Raw genomic sequence first — 23,765 nt, 5'->3', positions numbered from 1 at the left:
CAACTATTAAAACGATAACTAAGCTTCAAATATATATTTGTACCTACTTCAATATACTTAAATACTCTAGGAATATATATATTAAGGAGACTAATTTCAAGAGGTAGCTTATTAAGTAGGAGAGCCTAATAGATAAAGCTTCCCTCTAGAAAATAAATAAGATAAAAGATCCTAGCCTATAGTTTAACAAATTGATAGCTATACTAGAGAAGCTATTCCTAAGCTTTATTTCCCTCTATACTATAAATAAAATAGAGATCTTTAAGAAACTAACTTTTTAAGATATAGCTATAGAAGTCTATAAAGGTATATATCTATTCTTTAAGAAGACGTTTAACTATATAGGGAAAGGATCCTTCCTAATATATAGCTCTAGAGAGAAAGAAAATAAAGACCCTAAGCAACTAAAAGATTAGGAGGATCGCCTTAGGTACTAAGTTAATCGTAAAGAAGGAGCTAGAATTAGCTAATCCTACTCTAAATATAAGCTAAGTACGCCTATAGCTCCTAGTACCTCTATAAAGTCCTTAAATATATTAAAGAAGTGCTATACCTACAATTATTTCTATCTAATTAAGTAATACTACTATTTAAACTCTAAGAGTATACCGCTTAGGTAGGAACCTAGAGAATATATTAAGGCTTATATAGAGGCTAATTTAAAGGCTGATTCAACTTTGTAAACAGAGGCTAATAGGCTCTAGATAAAGAGGTCTAGAAGTAGCCTCGCTAACGACGTAAAGAGCAATATAAACGAAGATCCATTACTATATTGACTAGCTGACTACTCTAAGAGAGCTATAGCTATATTTTTAACGAAGGAGCCTAAGGTCCCTAAAGTAGATATAGTAGATGCCAACGCCTCTAAAGAGGGCACTGCTCCTAAAGAGAGTACTACTTAGGAAGAGGGTAACGCCCCTAAAGTAGGTACTACCCCTAAAGTAGGTATCGCCCCCGATATAGGCAACGCCCCTAATATAGGCACTAACATTATAGCGATATTTAGCTACTAGTATATTATAAGAACGTAGTAGTAGAGAACTATAGGTAAATATATAGCGAGCTTCACTATGATCCTAGCTATATTCTAGGTAGGCTAGAGATACCTTCTAATCAACTCGGTAATCCTAGATTTAGGGTCAACTATTTATATCGTTAATTATCTAAGTAGGTTTAAAAGGCCTCCTAAGTTAGCTATATCTAATGACTATATCTAGGTAGGCGAATACCCTATTTAGATTAAAGGATATAGTAAGATAGATATTAAACTATAGAACGACAAGGGCGTTATAGTCTTTATACTATATAATGTAGCTTATTGCCTAACCTTTGTATATAATATTATATCGTTAAAGTAGCTTAATCAACGAGGGATCTAGTAGGACAATAGGCTAGAGAGTATACTGAACTATCTACTTAAGCGCTAAGATTATATACTTCTTAGATATATTATAAAGAAGCTTTAACAATATATCCTCGAATATATACCTAAGGACTATATACCTATAGCCTTTACTATTTAAACGAAGAGGCTTAATCGTTAGGCTTATTATATAGAGAGCGTAGTAGATACTATAACTTAGTATCTACGCTTTAGCTATATAGGCCTAAGGGCCTTTAAACACTTTGTCAATTGTTTATAAAGAGGGTATATTAAAGGTATATCAATGTTCGAATATAACAGCTATAGCCTTAGCAAATTAAAACGTAGGCCTAATTATATTCCTAGGCCGTTGAACTATAGCCTAGGCGATAGGATTACCCTAGATTTATACCCTTTCTAAGAAGGTAGATAGCGCTTTAAATATCTGCTATTAGCAATAGATCGCTATTCGAGTATAATATAAGACTACTATCTATATAATTGTAAGGCGCTAGGTATCTTAGTAGCTATTAAATACTTCGCTATACTACTTAAAAGGTAGTATTAGCTACGTATTAAGGTCCTAGAGTATAACAACGAATTTATATAGGCGAGCGCTATTACTACCTAGGTAGAGAAATAAGGTATTCGAATAGAGCCTTTAGCGCCTAATACGCCTATATAGAACAAAGGCGTTGAACGCTTAGGGGGTATAATTAAGGAGAAGGCTAGAACGATAGCTATTAGCGTACAATTGCTAGGGCAACTGTAGTTAGAAGTTATAAAGGCTATAGTATATCTTTACAATAGGACACTATCCTTGACAATAGAGTAGATAACGCTATTAGATCGCTTTTATACCTTCTTTACTAAGAGAGATAGCCTAAGAGCCTTAGAGTATAAGCTATACTAAGGGCATTTAAAGATCTATAGTTGCAAAGTATATACTATAATAGATATTGCTAAGAAGAAAGAAAGGCGTCTTAAATAGTTCTAACTAAAAGCTTAGATTAGCTACTTCGTAGGATATAATTCTTTAAATATCTATTATATTTAGAACCTAGCTACTAACTAAGTAGTATATATATACAATATAATCTTTAATAAAAAGTAAATATACCTAAATAATCTGAAACTTATAGTATAAGACATTCCCTAAGTAGACCTCAAAGAGCTAAAGCGCTAGCTCAATGCTAAAGGTACTAATAATACCGATTAGCTAGATAACAATGATTTTACGTCTATAGCTAAGGAAGAGGATACAATAGAGGCGTTCAATATACTCTTAATAACCTTTAAAGAACTAAAAGAGAGCCTAGCTACTATCGAAGAAGTATTAGATACTATTATAGTAAAAGGCGACGCTATAGGCATTTTCCTAGAGTTCTAATATCCAACTCCTTTATCTACTTTGCTAAGCGCCTTGATCGTAGCTACCTTCCTAGGCTTATATATACCTAAAGCCTCTAAAGGAGCGTTCTAGCTATAGGAGGCTACCTTTAATATAGGAACGTTGAGCCTTAGAACTACTAAATATAGGTACTTAAAGAGGGTCCTCTATATAGAAGAAAAGAGAGAAAAACTCGTTTAAAAGAGTAAAAAGAAGGCTAAAAAGGTAGTTGGTACTATTAAGAAGGAAGATAGTAACGCTAAGAGGATCTTTTAAAAAGAAGTCGATCGCCTATAGAAAGAAGGTAAGCTCGGATCTATCTACTAGTCGATACTCCTATCTATACCTCGATAGCACTTTGAACTTAAAGATTACCTACTAGGCTAGCTATTCCTAGAAGCTAAATATAATTATTTCCAAAGCTATAAAGCGATAGGCTCCTAGAAAGAGATTCGCTACTATAATAAGGAGATCTAGGGCAAGTAGATCCTAGATTATATATAGGTATATATCTATAAGTTCAATAAAAGTAGGTACCTTATTAAATATAAAGCGAAGCTAGTAGTATATAGTAATTAGTAAAAGAAGAGGTTTACTAAAGAGAACTATATAGCTATATTCGTTATATAATCCTTTAGAATAGTACTCGCTACTATAGCGAGGTTTAACTTAGAACTAAAGCAATTTAATATAGTCAACGCCTTTATTAATATAAAGATCGATAAAGACATTTATATAGAGATACTATATAGCTATTGTAAACTAGAAACTATCCTAAAGCTAAAGAAGGTGCTCTATAGCCTATAAAAGTCTCCCCTCCTTTAGTAATAAGAGCTAATAGCTACCCTAAAGAACCTAGAGTTCTAGGCTATACTATAAGAGCCTTATATTATAACGAACAAAGGTATTATTATCTTTTTCTATATAGATAATATTGTCTTCGCCTATTATAAGAAGGATTAATACTAAGTAGATAAAGTAATTAGCTAGCTACGAGAAAAGTATAAACTTATAGGAGGAGATAACCTCCTATAGTTCCTAGGTATAGAGATTTATTACGACTATAAAAGGCGTTCGATTTAGCTTAGCTAGACGGCGTATATTAAGAAGATTATAAGGTTAGCCTAGGAAGAAGGAGAGCTAAAGACTCTAATAGCTAAAGGCGAACTGCTCCTATATAACGATATTACTAGCTATAGCTCTATTAGGCTCTATTAAAGGAAGGTCGGCTCAATCCTATATATAGCCGTCAATATATACCTAGACATTGCCTTTATAGCCTCTAAGCTTATATAGTTCAATTAGAACCTAGGACTAGAATACTACTATATAGCTGATCGAATATTATAATACCTCTATTGAATAAGGTTCTAAGCCCTCTAGCTAGGAGAAAGAGATATCCTAATTATAGCTAACGATACTAGCTTCGCTAATAATAGTATCGATTATAAAAGCTTATAAAGTTATACTATTATCCTATTTAGAAGGCTAATTATATAGCGAGCTAGTAAGTAGGATATAGTAACTATATCGACTATAGAGGTAGAGTTGTTGGCATTTATATAGATAGTGAAAGAAGGTATATTCCTTTAGCGCCTATTAGAGGTACTAGAGATCTATCTAGATAATAAGATCCTATCGATCTAGTATAATAATAAGTAGATAATCTAGTTGATTAACGTTAAAATACCTATATTATAGACAAAGCTGAAATATATCGATATTTATAACTATTAGCTATACTAAGAAGCTTAGAACAAGAGGGTTAGTATAGATTATATACCCTTGAACTAGATGTTAGCCAATAGCCTAACGAAGGCGCTAGAACTAGAGCCCTATAGGAAGTTTATAGAAATGCTTAATCTAGCGGATATCTAGGCCCTTATCGAAATCTACGTCTACTAAGCGATATAAAAAGAAGAAATATAGGGCTAGAAGAAGGCTCTAGCTAAATAGAAGGTTTAGTTTATAGTATAATATATAGGATTGAGAAGGGTAGATATATAAAGCTTAGTAGATTAGAGCGATAATAGAAGGACCTTAACACTATAGAATTGCTAGATTAGGAAGGACGTAGTATTGGGAATAGCTTTATAGATTACTAGATTTAGTAGGCCAGAGCCAGAGGCTCGACCTAGGGGGGTATATCAGAACTAGCCTAGCCTAGGGTAGCGGGCTAGCCTACCGAGATTAGGATCTACCAGCTTGATGCCCAACTGCCGCCTAAGACTGGGCTTCTAATTAGGAGAACTCTCCTACAATACAATATCCTCAACACCACGATTGATCCTAGTTGTATACATTGCTTATATCGTGATAGCTTCATCTTCCTGAGCCTACGTAGCGGTTCCAACAATATCCCCCTATGCCGCGGACCAGCAGTTGCCACCGCTCAGGACCTCCCCAACCCGCCCGGGTAGCTCGTTTTGGTCGACTGTAAGCCGACCAAAACGCGGGCGTGGTTGGTTTCCCAAGTTGCTTGAACCAGCAGCCGCTCAGGGCCTTCTATCGGGTCTGTCGTTCGAGATAACGTAGCGAGCCAGGCTTGGGCAACACCCACGGGCCCCGCCGAGATGTAGTCAAGTGACTGCCCGGATCAGGTCCTAATCCTCTCTTAACCCCCCATCCAAATCTAAACTTCGTGCGTGATTTGCAGGCCACACGGGGGTACTCTATACCGCTGGCCGTGTGATCAATGCGACCCAAACCCAGGGCTCTGGAGTAGACCTGTTGAGTTGATGTCCTTCTCGTAAAGGATCGCGCCGCGGCCCATAGAAGGTGCCGTCCTTGTGCGGCTGGAAGTCCTATTCCCGTCTCCCGCGGTGCTAACCCGAATCCAATGTGCAGGACACACCATCAGATGAACCCCACGGCCGAGTTGCGGAGGAACTCTGGGCCGCCGCGCAGACCCTCCCGACGCGAGATGCACCCAGAAATGATAAAGGGAGGAATATTGAGCTCCGTCGCATATCGATGGGCATCTTGTCGTGGTTCCCCATCATAAGTTGATATTGCGCCCTTGGCGAGCCGCCCTCCATGAGTCGATGTGATGTGATGGAGCGTGGCGTAATGGATGCTCCAGTAACGATGCTTGCCGCTCACGGTCGGATGAACTCACCTCTAGCCGTCGGCCGTGTCTCGCTTGCCTACCGCCGTCCCCGAGCGTCATCGGCTGGCCGTCATTCCAGCGCGCATCACCATTCATCCCACGCCCTCCACCCCTGGCCAGCACACAGCACGCCAAAACGGGCCGTGACCCCCAGGACCACGCAATGCAACACCGCCAACACCGCACTCCTCCGCCAATCCCCAGCCGACCAGCGGCGCTCCTGGACGGCAACAGCTCCTCTCATCTCTCTCTCATATGGATGTCCATGCCACCCCCCACCATCAAACTGCAAATCCCCCACCGCCAAGCCGACCAGGCCCGCCATGATCTCCCACTTCGCACTATACGGCCAGCACACCCACGATAGCGACAGCACCTTCAGCGTGAACAGCGCCGTCCTCAGCAGCCCCGCATGTGCGGCCACCCACTCCGGTGCGCGATACCACGCCAGCGCTGCGGCCCGCCTAGCTCGCTGCAGCGGCGACATGGGTGGGGCCATGAGCAACGGCGTGGTGACGATCGCGGGGCCGTCGGCGGTGGCGGAAGAGGCTTGATGGGTGTGAGGGCTGCGCTGGGGCGAGCGCGAGGTCGCACGGCCTGGGCTGTGGCTGTGGCTGCCGCTGCCGCTGCCCCGGTGGCTGCGGGAGAGGGTCATCGCGTGGGAGCTGGCGAGCGGCGGGCTGATGCGTTTGGTAAGGATGGTGCTGCTGGAAGGGTTCGCGCTCGTCTCGGCGGCGGTGTGGTTGAAGGGCCTGGCGAGGTCGTCTTCTGGAGAACTGTTTGCGCGGGCATGCTTTGTAGGCTCTGTCGGTTTGCTGAGTGAGTACATTGGTTCCACTGGAGGGATCAGTCAAGAGGTTGACACACCTGCAACTGGCGTGCTGGGAGGCATAGGCGAGTCCAGATTCTGGATTCTCTGGCCAGACAGACCGAGAAAAGGGCTGCCGGCTTTAGCAGCAGCTCTCATCATCCCGTCCAAGCTGGAATCCGCTCCCATGGCCGCCAGCACTTCCTTCGCGGTAGGTCGCTCGGAAGGATTGACGGCAAGGAGTCGCTTGAGAAGCCCGTAGAGCTCGGATGGCAGGTCCGGCCGCTCTCTCCTCTCGTCCTGAAAGCCTTTCCAGTCGGAAATCTCGGCGCGCAGCTCATCGACGTCCTCTAACTCCTCGCGGACGATGTTGGCGTTGACATACGGAAGACGGCCAAAGCACATAAAGTACAGAATCAAGCCGAGCGAAAAGATATCCGACTTCGTGGTGAAATTGCCGTACCTGCCGCTTGCGTCCTGCTTCAAGACCTCTGGCGCGCAGTATGAGATGGTTCCAGTCGATCCTGTCGACTTACGAACGGCATCCTCTTGCTGCACTTCACCGAAATCGCTTATGAGACACCTCAGCTTGTTGCGGTCGTGGTGCAGGAGACAGTTGCTTGGCTTCAGGTCCCGATGGATGTAGTTCTCCCCATGCAAGTATACCAGGCCAGACGTGATATCCTTGAAGAGAGAGTAGATCTCGTCAGGGGCCAGTCGCTTCTGGATCTTGGGCCGCTCGGTCTGCCCCTTGGATCTGCGCCGCATCTGAGCCTTGAGCTGCTCCTTCGTTGCTTCCGTCGGCATCTCGCCAATGACGTAGTGAAGGAGGTCGCCGCCGTTGCAGTACTGCTGGAGGATGAAAAGGCAGGCAACGCTGGGGCCGAAGCGGGTGAGCTGAGCCTCTTCCAGCCAGGCGTAGCGATACGAGACCAAGTTGTGATGCGACAGCTTCGCCAGCAGCTGAACCTCGACGAGCACCTTCTCTAACCATGCAGGGTCATCGCCGACGGGGACGCGCTTGCAGGCAAACTGGCCCAGCTTGCAGTCACCGAGCCGATGCCTCAGCAATAGCACCACGCCCTTGCCCCCTCTCCCAAGCTCTCGCTCGACGATGAAGTAGTCTCGGAGGTAGTTCGGGCTGAAGGCCTCCGGTTTTATGCGCGCTCCTCTCGAAGGTGCAGCCGAACCGCTCGCAAATTCGGCGTCGGCTCTGTCGTCCTCATCTCCGGCTCTCACCGGCTGAACGAGTCGGCGAATGGGGCTGGGCGGCGGGCGGGTGTGGGACTCATTGTGGGCGGCATGACTAGCAGCCAGCATGCGGAAGTAGTCGGGGTGGTGGTAGCTTTCGTCATGGTCGGTGTTGTCGTAGTGTCTGTCGCTCGAAGACGAGGGCAACGGCTGGTGGCAGGTGGGACACTCGTTGAGGTGCTGTAGATCCTGGATCTCGAGCTGCTGTGAGGACGGGTCGCGGAAGACAATGGCGTTGGCATGTCGGCTGCGCAACTCGTGTTGTTTGTTAGCAGGCAGCAAACGGAGAGGATGAGAATCGATGAATCAATTAGCCACCGAGGAGCGGGCATCGTCGCGGCATGTTGCATGGGTCAAGCACAGGGGTTTTGTTGGAGACGTGCGATGTGCTGCGGGGTGGACTGGGGGAGGGGGGGAGCCTTGCAAGCTTGGGGATGACGTACAGCACAATGTCGAGCTGCTCTCGACGGCGATATGGAACGAGCGACATGGTGGACCAAGTTGCCTTCAAGACACACTAATCATGTCCCGTTCATGTTGAAAGTATTGGGTTCTGTGCTCTGTTTTGTTGGATGGCCGCCGTCTCGAAGCGGCCCTGGCGTGGTTCGTTCAAGGGATGGTTCCTGCAGCTCCAAGTTGTTGACAGGCTCAAGTCCAGCGGGTGCAGCTTCCGTTGCGACTGTTGCGCACAGACGTCACTCGGTCTTGGCGTCTTCGGCTGCCGAAGTGGGCAAGTGCAGTTGTGCAGAGCATGCAAGGGTGGACGTTAAAGAGGTCCCGCCAAGACAAATTTCGGCCAATTGTCGGCAATGTTTTTACACCGTCAGTACGTCGCCAAGATCGCCATGGGGTTTGCACTATCGCCAAGGGTTAGTTCGCCGGGGGTACGGGGGGCGGCGCTAGCCCCCCACTAGTTAGGATTCAAGTTAAGGTTAGGATATAGGTTATAGTTAGGGTATAGGTTATCTTCGTTTTCTTTTTTTTTCAATTTGGTTGAGGTATCGTAAAGTTGTTGTTGTTGCCAGTCTTTGCGATTTTACATTGTTGATGTTCGAAGTTGTAGCAGCCCCGCTCACCCTTGGCGATTTGTAATTACTTGTACGCGGCAGTCTCCGAAATTAGTCTTGGCGGGACCTCTTTAACGACGACCCATGCAAGCCTACGGAGTACTCCGAACAGAGCAGTTATTCCGTACCGTTTGTTCTCTCCAACCGGCACGTTGCGCGCCATCTAGACAAAGGAGACACACATTTCTCTTCTCAATTGTCGGCAATGAATGAGGCCATGCTGCCTCACGAGCTTTTGATTGAGGAACATCTACAATTCGCGACGACTCTAATCAACTCAGCAAAACCTACGAGGAAAGATCCAGTGTCTTTCATAGCTCGATTGAGTCAGTAATTAAGGATGGCCAACTCCCGCACGGTGTAGGCAACACAGCCGGACACCATGGTGACGCTCAACACCCACGCAGTACACACTCAGTGTGAGGGAGCAACAATGTCGTTGGATACCTTAGCTGCATGGTTCTTTACGTCTGGAGCCGGGTTTCCAAAGCCATCTCCTTCACCAATTACCGCGAGACTGGTAAAGGTAAGAAGCACAAGCCGAACTCGAGATCTGAGCCTATCTTCTACCGGATCCGTATCTGTAACACAGGACACGAAGAACGAGTTGGTTCAAATCTTTGAAAGGCGCAGAAAACGTATTTATTTGAGTTTTTTTTTTTTTTTTTTTTTTTTTTTTTTTTTTTTTTTTTTTTTTTTTTTTTTTTTTCACTTTGAATTAGCAAGGGCATTGCAAGTGTGGACTACTGTGGTCCGACAGAGAAATCGTACCTGAGTTTTGAAACAGTACAGAGAAGACGAGGATGGAGGTTCAAAGTTCAATGACGCTACGGTATGAATAAAGCAGCCAGTATCATGGCGTACGATGCAAAAGAGGGACACAACCTCTGGTACTGTAATCCCACAACTTCCGTTAGTTACGCCGGACCTGACAGTCATAACATTCTTCGCTCCCTGTACCAGGTAAGGGAGGTCGGCAGGCTTGGTCCGCGATCGGTCTAGAAGGGTGCAGACTAATGACCAACAATTTGACATGCCCAGCCGGAGAGAGAATGGCTGCATCCCGTGCTTGTGCAACATCGGTTGGAAGCGGAGGTGAGGCAAGCAACGTTGGCCAGGCCACCTGCAGAGGTCTGCATGACGACGTGGCTACGACATCACATATGACCTCGACGCTGACCTGCCGCAGCGCAGCAGCGTTCGTGCTACAGTAATACGTATTGGGATTTAACCGGGCTCGTCTGCATTTGCAGGCTACCATCAGTCCACAAGCGCCCCGTTTACGCGAGGAGACGGCTCCGGAATCCAGGAAGCTGAGGTAGGAATGCTGATAATAATAGGCCGCTACCTCATAGCCGAGAGGCGCCTTTATAACATGGAAGAAACTAACTTTGTTACTGAAAGGACTGAAGAGATGCTAAAGAACACGATGTGACAACTCGGTTATTCTTGGCAATACCTAGGTTCGAGCCCCCCAGATTTCATACAAACCCGCCCGGAAAACTCAAAATACTTTCCTGACATGAACGAGTTTAAACGACTAGACCTTGTCCTGAAGTAGTCCGTCCCATTACGCAGTATCCCCTCGTAGCTGAGTTGGCCATCGTGTGTGCTGGATCCAGATATTGCATTGCAACTTTACAGCCCCGAGGCCGGTTCGCCGGCGGCTAGGCGAGATTGTGCATAGATTGAGCGACGCCGGATTTCAAGATCGGTATTCAGCGACGAGATATTCAGCTTCGCGTCTGGCTCAATTATAGATACGAAGCACCCATCTTCACGGGTGATCATAGCCCATTGCCTACCCAGCGTTGTTCAACGTTTCGAATACCTCCAAGTCTCTAATTCGTAACCTCGCATTGTTACATTTCGCCCCAAACCATGCGCATCTTCGCCTTTCTCCTCACACTCGGGTCCCTCGGCGGCGCCCTGGCGGAGGGATGTCCCGGCAGCTGGTACCTCCAGCCGGACGACTGCATCTGCATGAACAGCACGAACGGCGCCCTCCTCAAGGTTCAGACCCTGATCAGCTGCAGGTCATTGGGTTACAAGACGTACGACGGGGTGAGTGCAGCCCTACGCCCATAAATGTCCATTACAGCTTGCGGCCAACCTCTTGATGCCGGGCATAACGAATATTGACGAGGGGATACGTATCCGCAGATCTGCGCCGTCGACCACGACAACCGCCAGGCCTTCAAGGACGTCTGCAAGGGCCTGGACCAGGAAAGCGTCATTGGCCACTGTCGCTGAGGGATATGATATGCGAGTCATGATATGTGCAGGCGTCTGCTACGGACCGTTATGTTTGAGTCTTGCTGGGCGTCTGTTAACGACTTGGTTGCTGTTCACATCTTGAGCAATTGGCACCAGGGGGTGTGACTGGGCAGCGACGGATCCGCCGGATATGGTGGAGTATGAGACAATGAAGCATCAGCTGAAGGTGTTCAGCTCCTCCATGGTAATCTTGATCAAAATGCGCAATGGAAGCTATTGAGAGCATTGCGGTTTGCGTTCGGCGGTGCTTATCCCGAGCTTGGTCTCCGGACAGTTTCTGGGCTTTGACCAGGTCCCTGAACTGACCAAGGGCTCCACTGCAGGGTCCAGCCAGGTTCTGCGTGGTTTGCTTGGTCTTGCGGGCCTGTGCGCTGCAAGGCCGATTCCGGCCCTGAAATTCCCTTGCTGACCCACCGAGAATCTCCAGCCTACGCCTGCGCGTTTGCAAGAAAACGCGTCGACGTGAGTCGCTGACTCCGGCTGTTCTGCCTTCGCGAAAAAGTACGTGAGGCCTGATCAGGATACGTCGCGTTGCTGCTCAGTGACCATACTGACGACAATAGATATAGCTTCTAAGGACCGCCGTCGCATCCGTTAGACCTTTTTTTTCTCGCGCGTAGCGGAGTCTGCGCCGGCAATGTCGCGGAGCATGTCCTGGTTAAGGTTGAGCAGCATTCCGCTGGGCCACGGCATCAAGCCCGGGCTGCAAGGGAGGTTCTCTGTGGTGGTATCAGGATTTTCCGGTTCGACAACGTCGTCAGTTGCGCTCGCAACGACCTCTCAGGGACCGCAGACCACGAGCGTCCGGCCGTTTAGCGCAGGAAGGCCTGCGAAAAGCAGCGGCCGAACCTCTAGGTTCCAAAGGTCCAGCGCGTCGCCAGTGGGAACACCAGCGAATGCCGCCAACAAAGAAACTCAGTCCAGCCCCAGCCTGAGCACGGCCGGTGTTTCAGAACCACTTCCTGTCTCGAAACCAGCCGCGGTCCGGGGACCTGTCGCCGCTGCCGCATCCACGCGCCCCGTGTCGCGCCCGCAAGGGTATCCACAGGGGCGAAAACCTGTTGATACATCAAGCAAGGAGTATAAGCAAACCGAGCGGAGGGTTGTAAGGCTCCTCGTGGCGTTGCCGTTCTTGATTGTCACGTCGTATTATCTGTACCGGAGGCGTGAGTGCCACCCATCGACCCTGGACCGCAGATTGTTGCTAACGGGAACAATGAAGTTGCCGACCACCTGTCTCAGCACTTACCTGGGGCGCCCCGACGTGCTCCAGAGCAGCCAGGGCAGCGGAGCTGAGAGATGACGCGGCTGTCGGGGTTCTTGGTCGTTGCTGACGTTATGTGAAGTTGTAAAGAAGTAGTCCCTGCAACACGAGTTGGCTGGCGCTGTCGTTCGCTCGCTGTCTGCGGCGAGAACCGGTACTGATCCTGTGCTTGCCGATGAAGGTGACAGGGATGGAGTCGCTCGTCGAGATTCCTGTCGCCGGAGAGACCGGAGCGGCCGGTGATATCTCGCACATGCTCGCCGTTTTCCAACTGCCGGCTTCCGACAGGTGCTGATGCAAATGTCGTGTAAGCCACACCGAAGTCCAGCGCCCCGCCTGCTTGCTGAGCATTGCCCAAATGCTCGCCGGTGAGACGAACAAAGGAGCGCCAGGAGGGCCTGGAACTTGCTGGTGCCGTGGCGTCACGCCCTCGGGCACACAATTGGGCGCCGGCGCCAATCCTGATCTGGCCCATGCTTGCTGTGGGCCTCCTCTCCATCGGAGGGGATTTCCAATCAGGCACCTCCTCCATCCACCGTTGCAGCTCCAGCTTCCCCAGCTCATCATCGTGCGGGGAAGAAAGGCAACCCCACAGGTGCCTTCCCTCGTGGTGTCATTTTGGAAAGTTTCATGCCTTTACTGTGTACACAAAGGATGCGTAATTTTGAATCTGATGCCAGAACTGGATCTGTCCCTCACTCGCCTTCGGAGAAATCCGGTTCAGCTTCAATTCATCAAACTTTCCCAGCAAGATAACTAACTCCAACGGGGTGAGGTTGTGATCTCAACCTTAAGAGCGAGTCCGAGGCTCGAAATGTCCGAGCGGCCAGGTGGGTTCCGCTGAGAGAAGAGATCCGCTGGGGAGAGGAAGATACGTATGAAAGAGAAGTTGCCATGACAAGATAATCGAGTCCAACAAGAACTCCTCGAACAAGTGAGTCCTATCTACACCGTAGAGCCTGTGGCTATCTTATGAGACTATTACGGCTCTACACTAGGGTGCAAGCTGTTGGGAAGGACTCCTCCCTCTTCCGATCGGACTTGTCACCCGCACCGATATTTACAATACCTTACGGTAATTGACACTGCGCCCAGAACAGCGCCACTATACTAGCGCCGCCCGAGCCTCCACTCCATGGGGAATGGGGAAGTGGGCCTTGTGACCATCCCCATTGCACGCCAAGGTGTGATGGTTCCAAATGGTGGTTTTACATTAAGTCCAGCAGCGCTGGGCCCAAGGGCGGGACGCCGAATGACTCGTGCTCCTGCTTGCTAAGACATTACACTACCTAGTTAGTCGTCGCACTGCTCAGCCGACGTCCGAACCATAAACGGCCCAGCGGCCCTCCTCTGCCGCTCTCCCGCAGAAACCGTGCCGATCTGTTCCGTGGGACTTCGAGAAAGCGGGCTAACTAATTGTTAGCGTTACCATGCAGTTATCTCGCAGATATTCCGCACTGCGTCATTGCTTGGGGTGGTGCGGGGTCATGCATTTCACCTCCCCTCTCCGTCTCCCCTCGACCTTTTCGCCGCTGTGATAAATGTCCAGGAAATGCGTGCCCTCGATGGAAGCTGGCAGACGACGCGTGGCCCCATCTGTCACTGCCTCGTCTGGTCTGTCATTCGGATGGATCCTCCACAAACTTTCCCCAGCCCCATATCCTCGTGGTTCCTGGGATGGCAATGTGGGGAGCGTGGATCCGCTATCATTACAGAGTTCAGACAGGCCGGGATGGCTGCGGGGGGGCGCTGAGCCAATGGCGGGGCGCCGTCCGATGCTGACATTGACGAATCGGCTTGCGACTCGGCCCAGGGTTCGAACAGTCGCAGCGAACGAAGTGAACTGGTGCCGCGAATCGAATTGCCGCGATTTGGCTACGCAGTATGTCCGAACCCCCGAGGTCTGCCCCGTGCCGCCAACGCCCCAGTCCCCGCCCCAGACCCCCCAGATCCCCTCCGCCACGAGGCAAGTGGGCAGGCTAGGCAGTGTTTCGGCTTAGCGCAACGCGTGGAACTGCTGCCACACAAGGGTACGGCGAGGTCATGTCGCCAGAACCTCGGGTCATTGTTCTGGGCCCCCTTTGCTGGATGAGAGAGGTAGGTGGACTTGACGACCCCGTAATAACTGACCGGGAACCCGGCCTTAACTCAACTATTGGGACTGCTGGTGGGCCCTCCATCCGCCAAACAAGAATTGCATTCCGTCCCGACGCCCTGTCCCAGCAATGCGTGCCCACCCTCAGCAGGACACGGGGTCTGCGGGGCGCTCGCTGCCCCCTGCACCGAGCCGGGATGGTCAATCTTTAGGCACACGGCTGTTGTCTTCGGCGCTGCGATGGAGACCACATTTAAAGAAGCCGGGTCCGCTCGCGCGTGTCGGCCAGGTTGCAGCTTGGAATCCGCATTTGCTGTGTCCCGCTTACGTTCTTCGCTCGCTTTTGCTCGCTCATTGCCGCCAACTGATCAGCTAGAAAGAGCATAGCACAAGAATAAGCACGCAGTTCAGATACGCCGTGCAAAACCCAGCACTTAGCTCACCCAAGACAGTTGACCCGGCTTCTCGGCCATGGCAGCAGCGGCAATTGGGGGAGGCAAGCGCAGGTCGCGCTCCGAGGGCGAGAGCGACAGAGCAGGCTCCGAGCATGCGGCCAGTCCCGCGCCCTCATCCCGCTCATCCAACAAGCAGCAGGTCCGACATCGGGCCTCCATCGCCTGTTCGTCTTGCCGCGAGAGGAGGATACGGTGCGTTGTGGCCGAGGGTGAGACCGAGTGCGCCCAGTGCAGGAGGACAGGGGCGACCTGCATCATCAAGGACGACGACGAAAGGCGGCGGTAGGTACCCGACCCGATTCCCTGGTCCCCCGTCAGCGCATGCCCGGGCCCCTCTAACCCGCAACAGACCGATATCAAAGGCGTACATGTCATCTTTGTCAAGTAGAATCGCCCTGCTGGAGGAGATGCTGAGGGAGCGTGGCGTTGTCCCCCCTCCAGCAGTGCACCCGCCCAAGACGAGGCAAGAAGCCCAAGCGAGACAGCAGCGAGAACAGCAGCACCAGCAACAGCAGGGCCAAACTCTCAACGAGAGACCGACGACGACGTCGGAAGCAAAACTGCCTCCACCACCGCCACCACCACCACCAGTAAACCAGCCCCCAACCCCGCCAGGGTCGGGCGACGAGGATGTGATAATGGTCGAGGCCGAGCCGCCAAAGAGCAGCCTCCCCTCGGCCAGCCACTCAAGTCTGGCCCGCCTAATCGACCCGCTGCTGTTGCAAGAAGCCGAGCCGAAGAGGGAAGGCGGGACGCGCCATCTTCTCGGTGCGAGGGGAAGCTACGTCTACGATCAGTCGGTTGGGAGGTCCCGGTTCTTCGGTCCCACCGCCAACAGCCACGTTCACGCCAACTCGGCATGCACCTTCTCCCCGCTAGATCGGCCCGACCAAGTCCGCCGTGCCGAGCGCCTCATTGCCGGCCTCCGACCAGCCACCCACGACCATCTAATGAGGTGTTTCTGGGACTTCTATAACCCCTGGCAGCAGGTCGTGGATGAGACGGCCTTCGAGGCCGGCCGGACCACCCAGGACCCGAGGTTCTACTCGCTGTTCCTGCACCTCGCAATCCTGGCCGTCGGCTACCGCTTTGCCGACTGGGATCGGGAGGACGTGAAGAGGACCGCGCTGGGAAACCGGGAGAGTACGTTCCACCGGGAAGCCAAATCGATGCTGGAGGTGGAGCTCGAGAAGCCTGGCGGGATCCCTTCCGTCCAGGCGCTTCTCCTCCTTGCGGACCTGGAATGCGGCGTGGGCCGCGACTCGGCGGGATGGATGTACTCGGGTAGGTCGTGCTCAGACCTGGCTTCAAACGGTAGACACTAACAAGACGAAGGGATGGCGAACCGGCTAGCATTCGACATCGGACTGCATGTCAACCCAATCGGGCCGGACCTCTCGGAACTGGAAAGACAGACCAGGCGCCAGGTCATGTCGGCGTGCGTCATGGTTGACCGGAAGCTGGCCCTGTTCCTAGGGCGCCCGACCGCCATCAAGATACACGACGTCGCGGTTGATGTGCTGCCCAGAGCTCCTGCCAAGCCCGTGACCGACTCCAACTTGGGCACGGTGGCGAGCCAGGCCGTCATCTACCGGCAGATGTTTGAGCTGCTGGAGCTGGGGGGCAGGGTCGCCGACTTCCAGAACTCGACGTGCGGCGCCGCCCACGTGTTCCCGACCAAAGCGGGCGAGGATCGAGCATACCTGCACTTCATCGGCCTGGAGCGGCTCTTCCACAACTGGTACCGCAGGCTGCCGGAGAACCTGACCTGGAAGCCGGTGAACATCAAGTCGGCGCCCATGGGCTTCTTCATGCTTCATCAGCAGTTCCACATCTGCATGATCCTCCTACACCGGCCGTGGGCCAAATATGGGCCCATGTCGCTCGACGGATCCGTTGCTGCGCGTTATCCGAGCCCCGAATCGCCTGGGCAGGAGGACGCGTCGAGCCGCCTGCCTTCGTGGATGGCGCCTCTTCCTCATCATGACAACAGGGCGTCCATGTCTCGGAGCATGTGCACACAGCATGCCATCCGAGTCGCCCGCATCTTCTGGCATCACCGCCAACGCTTCGACGGGAGGCGCGTTAGCCTGACAGCGATCCAGCACGCGGGGACGGCGGCCCTCGCGCTGATGGCAGCGCTTGCGCACAAGAGCGCCGAGCTCGACCACCACAGCAACCTGCGCTATCTGCAGGTCCTCTCCTCAGCCATCTATGACATGAGCCATTTGTACCAGCCCGCGGCGAGGATGTACCAGCTGCTCAAGACCATGCTCGTCGAGATCCGGTCCGAGATGGTCAAGTCGGGCGGGTTCGACGTCAGCACGCTCGTTGGCCGGTACCAGGGCGCCAGCAGCAGCAGCATGCTGTTTGGGAGCAATAACCACTGGGGCTCCGGCAGTGACACTAGCTGTCTGTCGACGGACAGGCTGGAGACTATCCCTGAGGAGCCGCGCGCCATGAAGCGTCGCCGGCTCTCTAGCCTTTCTTCCGTGGACTACGGCACTATCACCCCGACGTTCTTGAGCAACAGCCTCCCGGTGTGCCCAACTCCTCCGGGGTCCGCGCAGAGCCGTGAGGGCTCCAACGCGGTCACGGTAGATCAGGGATGTGCTGAGACCGGCACCTTTGACCTCGACTTCTTCCATGCGTCCTTTGCCGACTTCGTCCACACCGGCAACGACGGCACCACCTCGCAGGGCTGGGCAACCACGGGGCCAGCGCCTTCGAGCGCCGATAACACCGTCCCCATGCTCCTCCCCAGCACCTCCGGCGACCTCTCGTTCTTGAGCGTCTCCATCGACAGTGCCGCCGAAAAGGCCAGCGAACCTGCGGCCGCCGTCACAACCGCACCTGCTCCCCCAGCAGCTCCCGCCGCCACCGCCGCCTCTGCCGTCGACGACGACACCGCAGTAGACAAGACCATCGAGGAGTGGCTGGCTGAGCCGGCCGCCGCCGCCGTGGCGACGCCGTCCGGCGAAGACAACAACCAAGTCACCGTCAGCAACTGCCCGACATCGACCCCCCTCCCGGCAGAGGAGATCATCCACCCGACCCAGCCGCGCAGCAACCTCGCCCACGCGACCGCAGACGGCACCCCGATCTGCCGCGACCCGTACGTGCTCAGCCTCGAAACCGAGCTCGGGCTCACGCTGGGTCTAACCTCGGACGCCGCCACCGCCACCACCACCAACAACCCCACCTCATCCTCTTCCTCCACCACCGCCACCACCACCACCTCCTCCTCCTCATCCTCCACCTCCACCGCAACAACAACCCTCAGCCCGGACCACCCCCACGACAACACCAAGCCAGGCAGCAGCAGCAGCGGCAGCGACGGCGGCAGCGGCAACTGCGCGCTCGAGCCACTGGACTCGCTCGAATCCATCGACTGGCTGGTCGTCAGCCCCTCGCCCGCGCCCGCGTCCGCCCCCCCGCCACCTCCCCCGCCGCCGCCGCCGCCCCAGCCGCCCATGACGCCGGTCACGCTGGACGAGCTGGTGCAGAGCGTCGAGGAGGCGGTTGGGTCGGCGCGCGCGCGGGCTGCGGCTAGGGCCCGGGCGGCTGCTTCTGCTTCTGCTTCTTCTTCTGCTGCTACTTCTTCTGCTGGGGCTGGGGCTGGGGCTGGCGGGGCCGCGTCGGGGGGTGGGATTGGGGGTGGTGCTGGTGCCGGCGCTGGTGGGGGTGGTGGTGGTGTGGCGGGGAGTGCGGGGGTGAATGGAGGGCGGGTGGTGGAGTCGCCTGTGCTGAGGAATCGGGAGTTGGATTTTTTGACGCTGTGAGGGGAGGGGTAGTTGGGCGGAAGGAATTGTATGCTGTGTAAGTGATGGTGTGTTGTGTACTGACTGAGTGGTGAGTTGGACTTTGGCTGTGGTATTATGGTTGGATGAGCGAGATGTTAGGAAGGTGAGGCGGTTGGGAGGGGGCTTACAATGAGTAATGGCTGTGTTATGACATGGTTACAGATGATTAGAGTACATAGTAGAACAAGCTATCATTGATGAACTCTGCGGGTATTTTGCCAATTTGCCGAGTTGTCCGCTGCTCTGCCGGCCGAGGATTGTGTCAGACCCGGGGCCTTGGCTCGGTCCAGCCCGGCGCCCTGGGCCGGAACACCGAGATTAGGATCCGCTCGGCCCGGGGTCCCGGGCGCCCAACGACCGCCCAACTTGCGCCCTCTCTTCCACAGTCTTCTTCATTAGTGTACAACACACCTTCAACACCACGATTGAACGCATTACTGTTGAGTGCTCGGATCGCGGTAGCTTCAATTGATCGCGCCCGAGTAGTGGTTCCAACAGATTGGACGTTCCCTCCTCCACGCAGCAGCGAGTTAGGACTTAACAACAACGCTCCCAGTACCGCTCCGGCTGTGCGATGTGCGTCAAAAGGAAGAGTTAGCACAGGCCATTGCTGACCGTCGGCTTACGCTACCCGGTTGCGGCTCTGCCGCCCAGCTTGGTGTTTGTGGTTGGACCAGGGGCTAGGGGTTGCCGCTCTGCCGCACGCCACAACAGCCCAAACATTTCCGAGCATTGTGGTTCTCCAGAGCTCTAAATCCCAGCTTGACAACAAGAGCACGCCTTGATCTCCATTTTCTGCTCCGAAGCCGATTCTCGTGCCTTCTCAGCGAACAACGCGGCCCAACTGCCTCTGGTGCCTCTACGCCTTCTCAACCGCTCAATGTGCCTGCGGCCGGCGACAAGTCAACCGCCGTGTTGCTCTCGGCTACATGCATTTGGAGATGTTTCTGCTGGACCTATGTTCAAGGAGCTCACTTGTTGCTATGAGTGAGGTTGCATAAGACACTCGACGAGTATGTGCGAGTGCAAGGGCGAGAGCTCAGCGAGCTACATTAAGCCCGTCCGCGACCATTCCACCATCCTGTACCGAGTATGTGGCAGTCGCAACGGTCGAGCTCAAGATCAGCGTGCCAAACGTACTTCTTCGACCGCGATCGGACTCCGCCCATGCAAAAGGTTTGGTATGAGAAGAATTGGCAGGGCTCTAGCATTCTACTCGACTCTGGCGACTACGCTTCTCCGGTGGAGCCTAGAGCGTTGCTCAAGGCCCGGAGAGCATATGAGAAGGTGAAGGAACACCTCTCAGGTTTGAGGAATGGGAAGGATGGCGCACCCTACGCCTGGCTTGGCTTCTGGCGCGCGATCTTTGTGTTGGAATATGGGCCCTGAGCCACACTTGGGTCTTTGATGACCGGGGCTGTCGTGGCTAGTAGGTCCTTTACGGTAGGCAGACAAGGCCATTCAGCGCAAAGAGTGCCGAATGTCGAGGGATGTACGGCCACGGCCTCACATCCAGCCGGCGAGCCCTCACGTTCAGCAATCGTCCCCGATTGCATAAGTTCCCCTCAAGACTTGGCAGCACAGGTGACTCGAATCGCAGCAATTCAAGTTACTTTATTCCAGATGCTGATCGAGCCCCGACGGCGACAGGTCCCGACACGGTCGAAAGTCTCCCCAGCCGTGACTTGATACTTGGCCGGCAGCCTCGCAGGGGTCACGTCTGCGTCTAGCCTGATTTTTAACGGAAAGCTAGCACAGCCCCCGCATCGCCTCATTCGGCTAAGGTAAGTTGCGAGGAAGTTGAGGAGCAGGCAGCAGCAGGGAAACCCCGCATCCATCGACTGGGAAAGACAGGACATTCTTCCCCGTCCAAGAGCAACCGCGGCTTTCCAATTCTGCTTGGCGAAACACCAAAAGCGCCGTCGACCTCGCCTGTCCTAGACAAGAACAAGCTTCCCTGATCCGTCGCGACCATTTTAACCATGAACGACCCGGCCCGTGGTAAGGAAGGCGGTGGCGGACCAGGTGAAGCCTCTCAGCATCCGAGGGGAACGCCGATTTTATCACGCGTTGTGGGGGACAAGTCCGCCCAAATAGTCGTGTCCAAGTCCCTCAACATTTCCAGTACTGCCGAGCTCATGTCTCTACTTCAACAGCCGGCTTCATCGGTTACCCAAGGCGACCCGCGGGACCTGATCCACATCCGGCCCCCCCAACTCTGCCACGTGTGCTACAACCTGGATCCCTACGCGGCGCCGCAGGACCGTACCGGCGACGGCAAGTTGGCATGGGCCCGGTCCGAGTACGTGATCCCGCCGGAGACGCCAGTCGCGAAGATCACGGTCAGCAAGTCAACAGAGCTTCTCGAGTCTTCACAGCGCGGGTGCCTCACCTGCGCCATGATTGCCGCGTCACTCAGCGCTGTCTCTCCCGGTTGGGAAAAGGAGAAAAATTCATTCACGGAGCTCTTGTTGGCTCCCAACCTCCCTCTGGTAGTGAGATTGCATCCTCGTGGGTCTACGACTAGCATTACGCAAGGAGCCGAGGTGCTGCGCGATCTGGGTGTATTGTGGCCCGAGGGTTCGACTGTAACTTGGACCATCGAGATCACAGAATCCGAGGGCGAAGAGCAGTCGGTGGTGGAGATAGAGATTTACAGACGGGCCGTGGCACCTGAACAGTCAACAGTCGGCCGTATGCCTCTACCCCTCTCTCCTCCCCCATCCCAGACATGGATTCAAGACTGCTGACAAACCTCCCTCACTCAGAGCTCGTCCTTGGCGAACTCATCAGACACATCGGCACCGGTTCCCCCATCTCCCCACATTCCCGTTCGGTTGAGTGCTTCAAGTTCATCAAGTCCCACGTCGAGACGTGCATGCTACACCACAAGTGCTCTCCGGGGGGACATCACCCCATACTGCCCGATCGGGTCCTGTGGGTGAACGCGTTCAACAGTGGCACGCCCAGCGGCATCCGACTGCTGGAAACGCAGGGGACGGCGAAGCGGGCCCCTTACCTGACGCTGAGCTACTGCTGGGGCCCCGTCTCGCCGTCGACCTTCCTGACCGACGTGTCCACTCTGGAGACGCGTAAGGCGGGCATTGCCTTCGAGGACCTGCCGCCGCTGTTTCAGGATGTCGTCGTCATCGCCCGTATCCTGGGCATCGAATACGTCTGGATCGACCGTCTGTGCATCATCCAAGGGTCCATTCCCGATTTTGCGCAGCAGGCGCCTAAAATGGGCAGCATCTACGGCAACGCAACGCTGACTATTGCCGCTGGCTCGGCGGTTCGTACCTATTTCTTCACGACCCCTGACAATGAAAATGCAGTAATAAATCACTGACGTGTTTCCCGCATCGAATCCTCACATCAGACATCCGAGAACGACCATATCCTTGTCCAGCGCGACCTCAAATGGCGGCCATTCGACCTCAGTCTAAGCGAACCCACCCTAGGCAAGCTCAGCTTCCAGGTCCGGCGGCGATCGCAGCCGATCGGAATGGAGAGGCGTGGGGGCGATTATGGCAAGGTTTCGACGCGTGCGTGGATCTGGCAGGAGCGGTACGTCCCTTTGGCCGCGGCAATGTCCGCCGCGGCCGTCACTTGAAACGATTCCCAAGTGTTTTTGCCTGACTCGAGAGCCCCCCTACCCCTGCAGCATGCTGTCGGCGCGCACCATCTTCTTCACCGAATCGGCCCTCAAATTTGAGTGCCACACCCACTCCATCTGGGAAGGCTTCGGCGCGGGCGTGACGGGCCCGTCGTGGAGCGCCCGCCTGGACGAGGTCACCCACCGGACGTGGATGGACCTGGTGGATGAGTACACGCGGCGCGACATCACGCATCCGTCGGACCGGCTGCCGGCCATGGCGGCGACGATGCGGCGCATCGCGAACGCCCGCGGCTGGGTGCCGCTGTGGGGCATGTGGGCGAACGCGCCCGTGGAAACCCTCGCGTGGCAGGCAGAGTCGTGGAACGGCCCCGGCTTCAAGCACCTGTGCAGGGTGCAGCCGGGGTTCTACGCGCCATCCTGGAGTTGGGCGAGCCTCGAGGGCCCCGTGTCGCACGTCCACGCCAGGTTTACCGACGACTACGACCCGGTGGTTGATGACCTCGAAGTGAAAAAGTGGGATGCTGCGTCGGGGGTCATCACGGTCAGCGCCCGCGTCGCTGCCAGGGAGCTCAGGTGCGAAGTTAGCCAGACGCGCTGGGACCCCGAGGAGATCTTTTATTACGATTATAAAATAGAGGGGCTCACGCGTCTCGAGAGCGGCGCCATGCCCCTGAACCCCGACGCCGCGTTGCGGCCGTGGACGGGCGACATCGGCGGCGAGCATGTCTCGACCGTCATTCGCGTGCCGCATGGAGAGCCGTGGCCGAAGAAGTCGTGGACCGGCAACACCATGTGCTTGGTGCTCCAGAGGCAGACGCTGAGGTGTCTTGTTCTCGTCTTGGGACGGTCGCGGCGCGTGCCGGGCGCTTGGGAGCGGATCGGCATAACTAGCGGGGCAGACCCGGCCTTTTTTGACGGTGCTGAGAGGGTTGTTCTGGACATTGCTTAGTACTAGGCTGGCTCGGTGTGCGTTTTCACGTTTTCAAATACCGTTAACGGGGATTACTATTCCGTATATGTCTAAAAATGCCCCTGAATGGTGAGTACTTGACAATGCTCGCCAGGCCGGTGCTGTCGCCACCGCCGCCCATCAGGCCGTCCAGGCAGCTGGACAGACGTATCTTGGCTGACAGACAACCTGCTGGTATTGATATTGCGAGGATCCGAAGAGAGGCAAGAGGACACCGCTTGGTTTCGGCGACGTAATAAAAAGGCTTCCAGTGGGAACGAAGATGCGGACCAGAAGCTTCAGAAACTTTGACAC

At 53.6% G+C, this 23,765-nt stretch overlaps 5 protein-coding genes across 5 annotated transcripts; 4 read left to right on the top strand and 1 right to left on the bottom strand.

The window, feature by feature from the left end:
- Window positions 1-5,778: 5,778 nt before the first annotated feature.
- THITE_2117570 (uncharacterized protein) lies at window positions 5,779-8,579 on the bottom strand. Its single transcript, XM_003654441.1, has 3 exons — window positions 8,365-8,579; window positions 6,730-8,168; window positions 5,779-6,666 (listed from the first exon to the last, which is right to left on the bottom strand). Exons 1-3 carry the CDS (start codon window positions 8,409-8,411, stop codon window positions 5,948-5,950), a joined length of 2,205 nt encoding a protein of 734 aa, XP_003654489.1. The 5' UTR covers window positions 8,412-8,579; the 3' UTR covers window positions 5,779-5,947.
- A 2,314-nt stretch (window positions 8,580-10,893) lies between these two features.
- On the top strand, window positions 10,894-11,241 carry THITE_28340 (uncharacterized protein; the record flags this gene model as incomplete). Its single annotated transcript, XM_003654440.2, has 2 exons — window positions 10,894-11,052; window positions 11,152-11,241. Coding segments are annotated over 2 exons (249 nt in total), but the record flags the coding sequence as incomplete, so codon positions are not given.
- Window positions 11,242-11,705: 464 nt separating this feature from the next.
- On the top strand, window positions 11,706-12,682 carry THITE_2170692 (uncharacterized protein). The gene is made up of 3 exons (XM_003654439.1): window positions 11,706-11,766; window positions 11,835-12,431; window positions 12,488-12,682. The coding sequence occupies exons 2-3, from the start codon at window positions 11,903-11,905 to the stop codon at window positions 12,559-12,561; spliced, it is 603 nt and encodes a 200-aa protein (XP_003654487.1). The 5' UTR covers window positions 11,706-11,766; window positions 11,835-11,902; the 3' UTR covers window positions 12,562-12,682.
- A 2,413-nt stretch (window positions 12,683-15,095) lies between these two features.
- THITE_9135 (uncharacterized protein) lies at window positions 15,096-18,681 on the top strand (the record flags this gene model as incomplete). The annotated part of the gene is made up of 4 exons (XM_003654438.1): window positions 15,096-15,361; window positions 15,429-16,363; window positions 16,415-18,194; window positions 18,363-18,681. Coding segments are annotated over 4 exons (3,300 nt in total), but the record flags the coding sequence as incomplete, so codon positions are not given.
- Window positions 18,682-21,020: 2,339 nt separating this feature from the next.
- On the top strand, window positions 21,021-23,450 carry THITE_2145369 (uncharacterized protein; the record flags this gene model as incomplete). Its single annotated transcript, XM_003654437.1, has 4 exons — window positions 21,021-21,576; window positions 21,651-22,174; window positions 22,262-22,449; window positions 22,547-23,450. 4 exons carry the CDS (start codon window positions 21,021-21,023, stop codon window positions 23,448-23,450), a joined length of 2,172 nt encoding a protein of 723 aa, XP_003654485.1.
- Window positions 23,451-23,765: the final 315 nt, after the last annotated feature.

Source organism: Thermothielavioides terrestris, chromosome 3, assembly GCF_000226115.1.
Source record: "Thermothielavioides terrestris NRRL 8126 chromosome 3, complete sequence".
Lineage (NCBI taxonomy): Eukaryota > Fungi > Ascomycota > Sordariomycetes > Sordariales > Chaetomiaceae > Thermothielavioides > Thermothielavioides terrestris.
This window is presented reverse-complemented; position numbering and strand designations above follow the sequence as displayed.

Bases quoted from the DNA above. Each gene is read 5' to 3' on its own strand.
- THITE_2117570 (XM_003654441.1), bottom strand. From the start codon at position 8,411: ATGTCGCTCGTTCCATATCGCCGTCGAGAGCAGCTCGACATTGTGCT. The intron at 8,169-8,364 runs GTACGTCATCCC...CGAGTTGCGCAG, and splicing joins GAGCAGCTCGACATTGTGCT to CCGACATGCCAACGCCATTG. The intron at 6,667-6,729 runs GTGTGTCAACCT...GCAAACCGACAG, and splicing joins TCCCAGCACGCCAGTTGCAG to AGCCTACAAAGCATGCCCGC.
- THITE_2170692 (XM_003654439.1), top strand. From the start codon at position 11,903: ATGTCGCGGAGCATGTCCTGGTTAAGGTTGAGCAGCATTCCGCTGGGC. The intron at 12,432-12,487 runs GTGAGTGCCACC...GGAACAATGAAG, and splicing joins GTATTATCTGTACCGGAGGC to TTGCCGACCACCTGTCTCAG.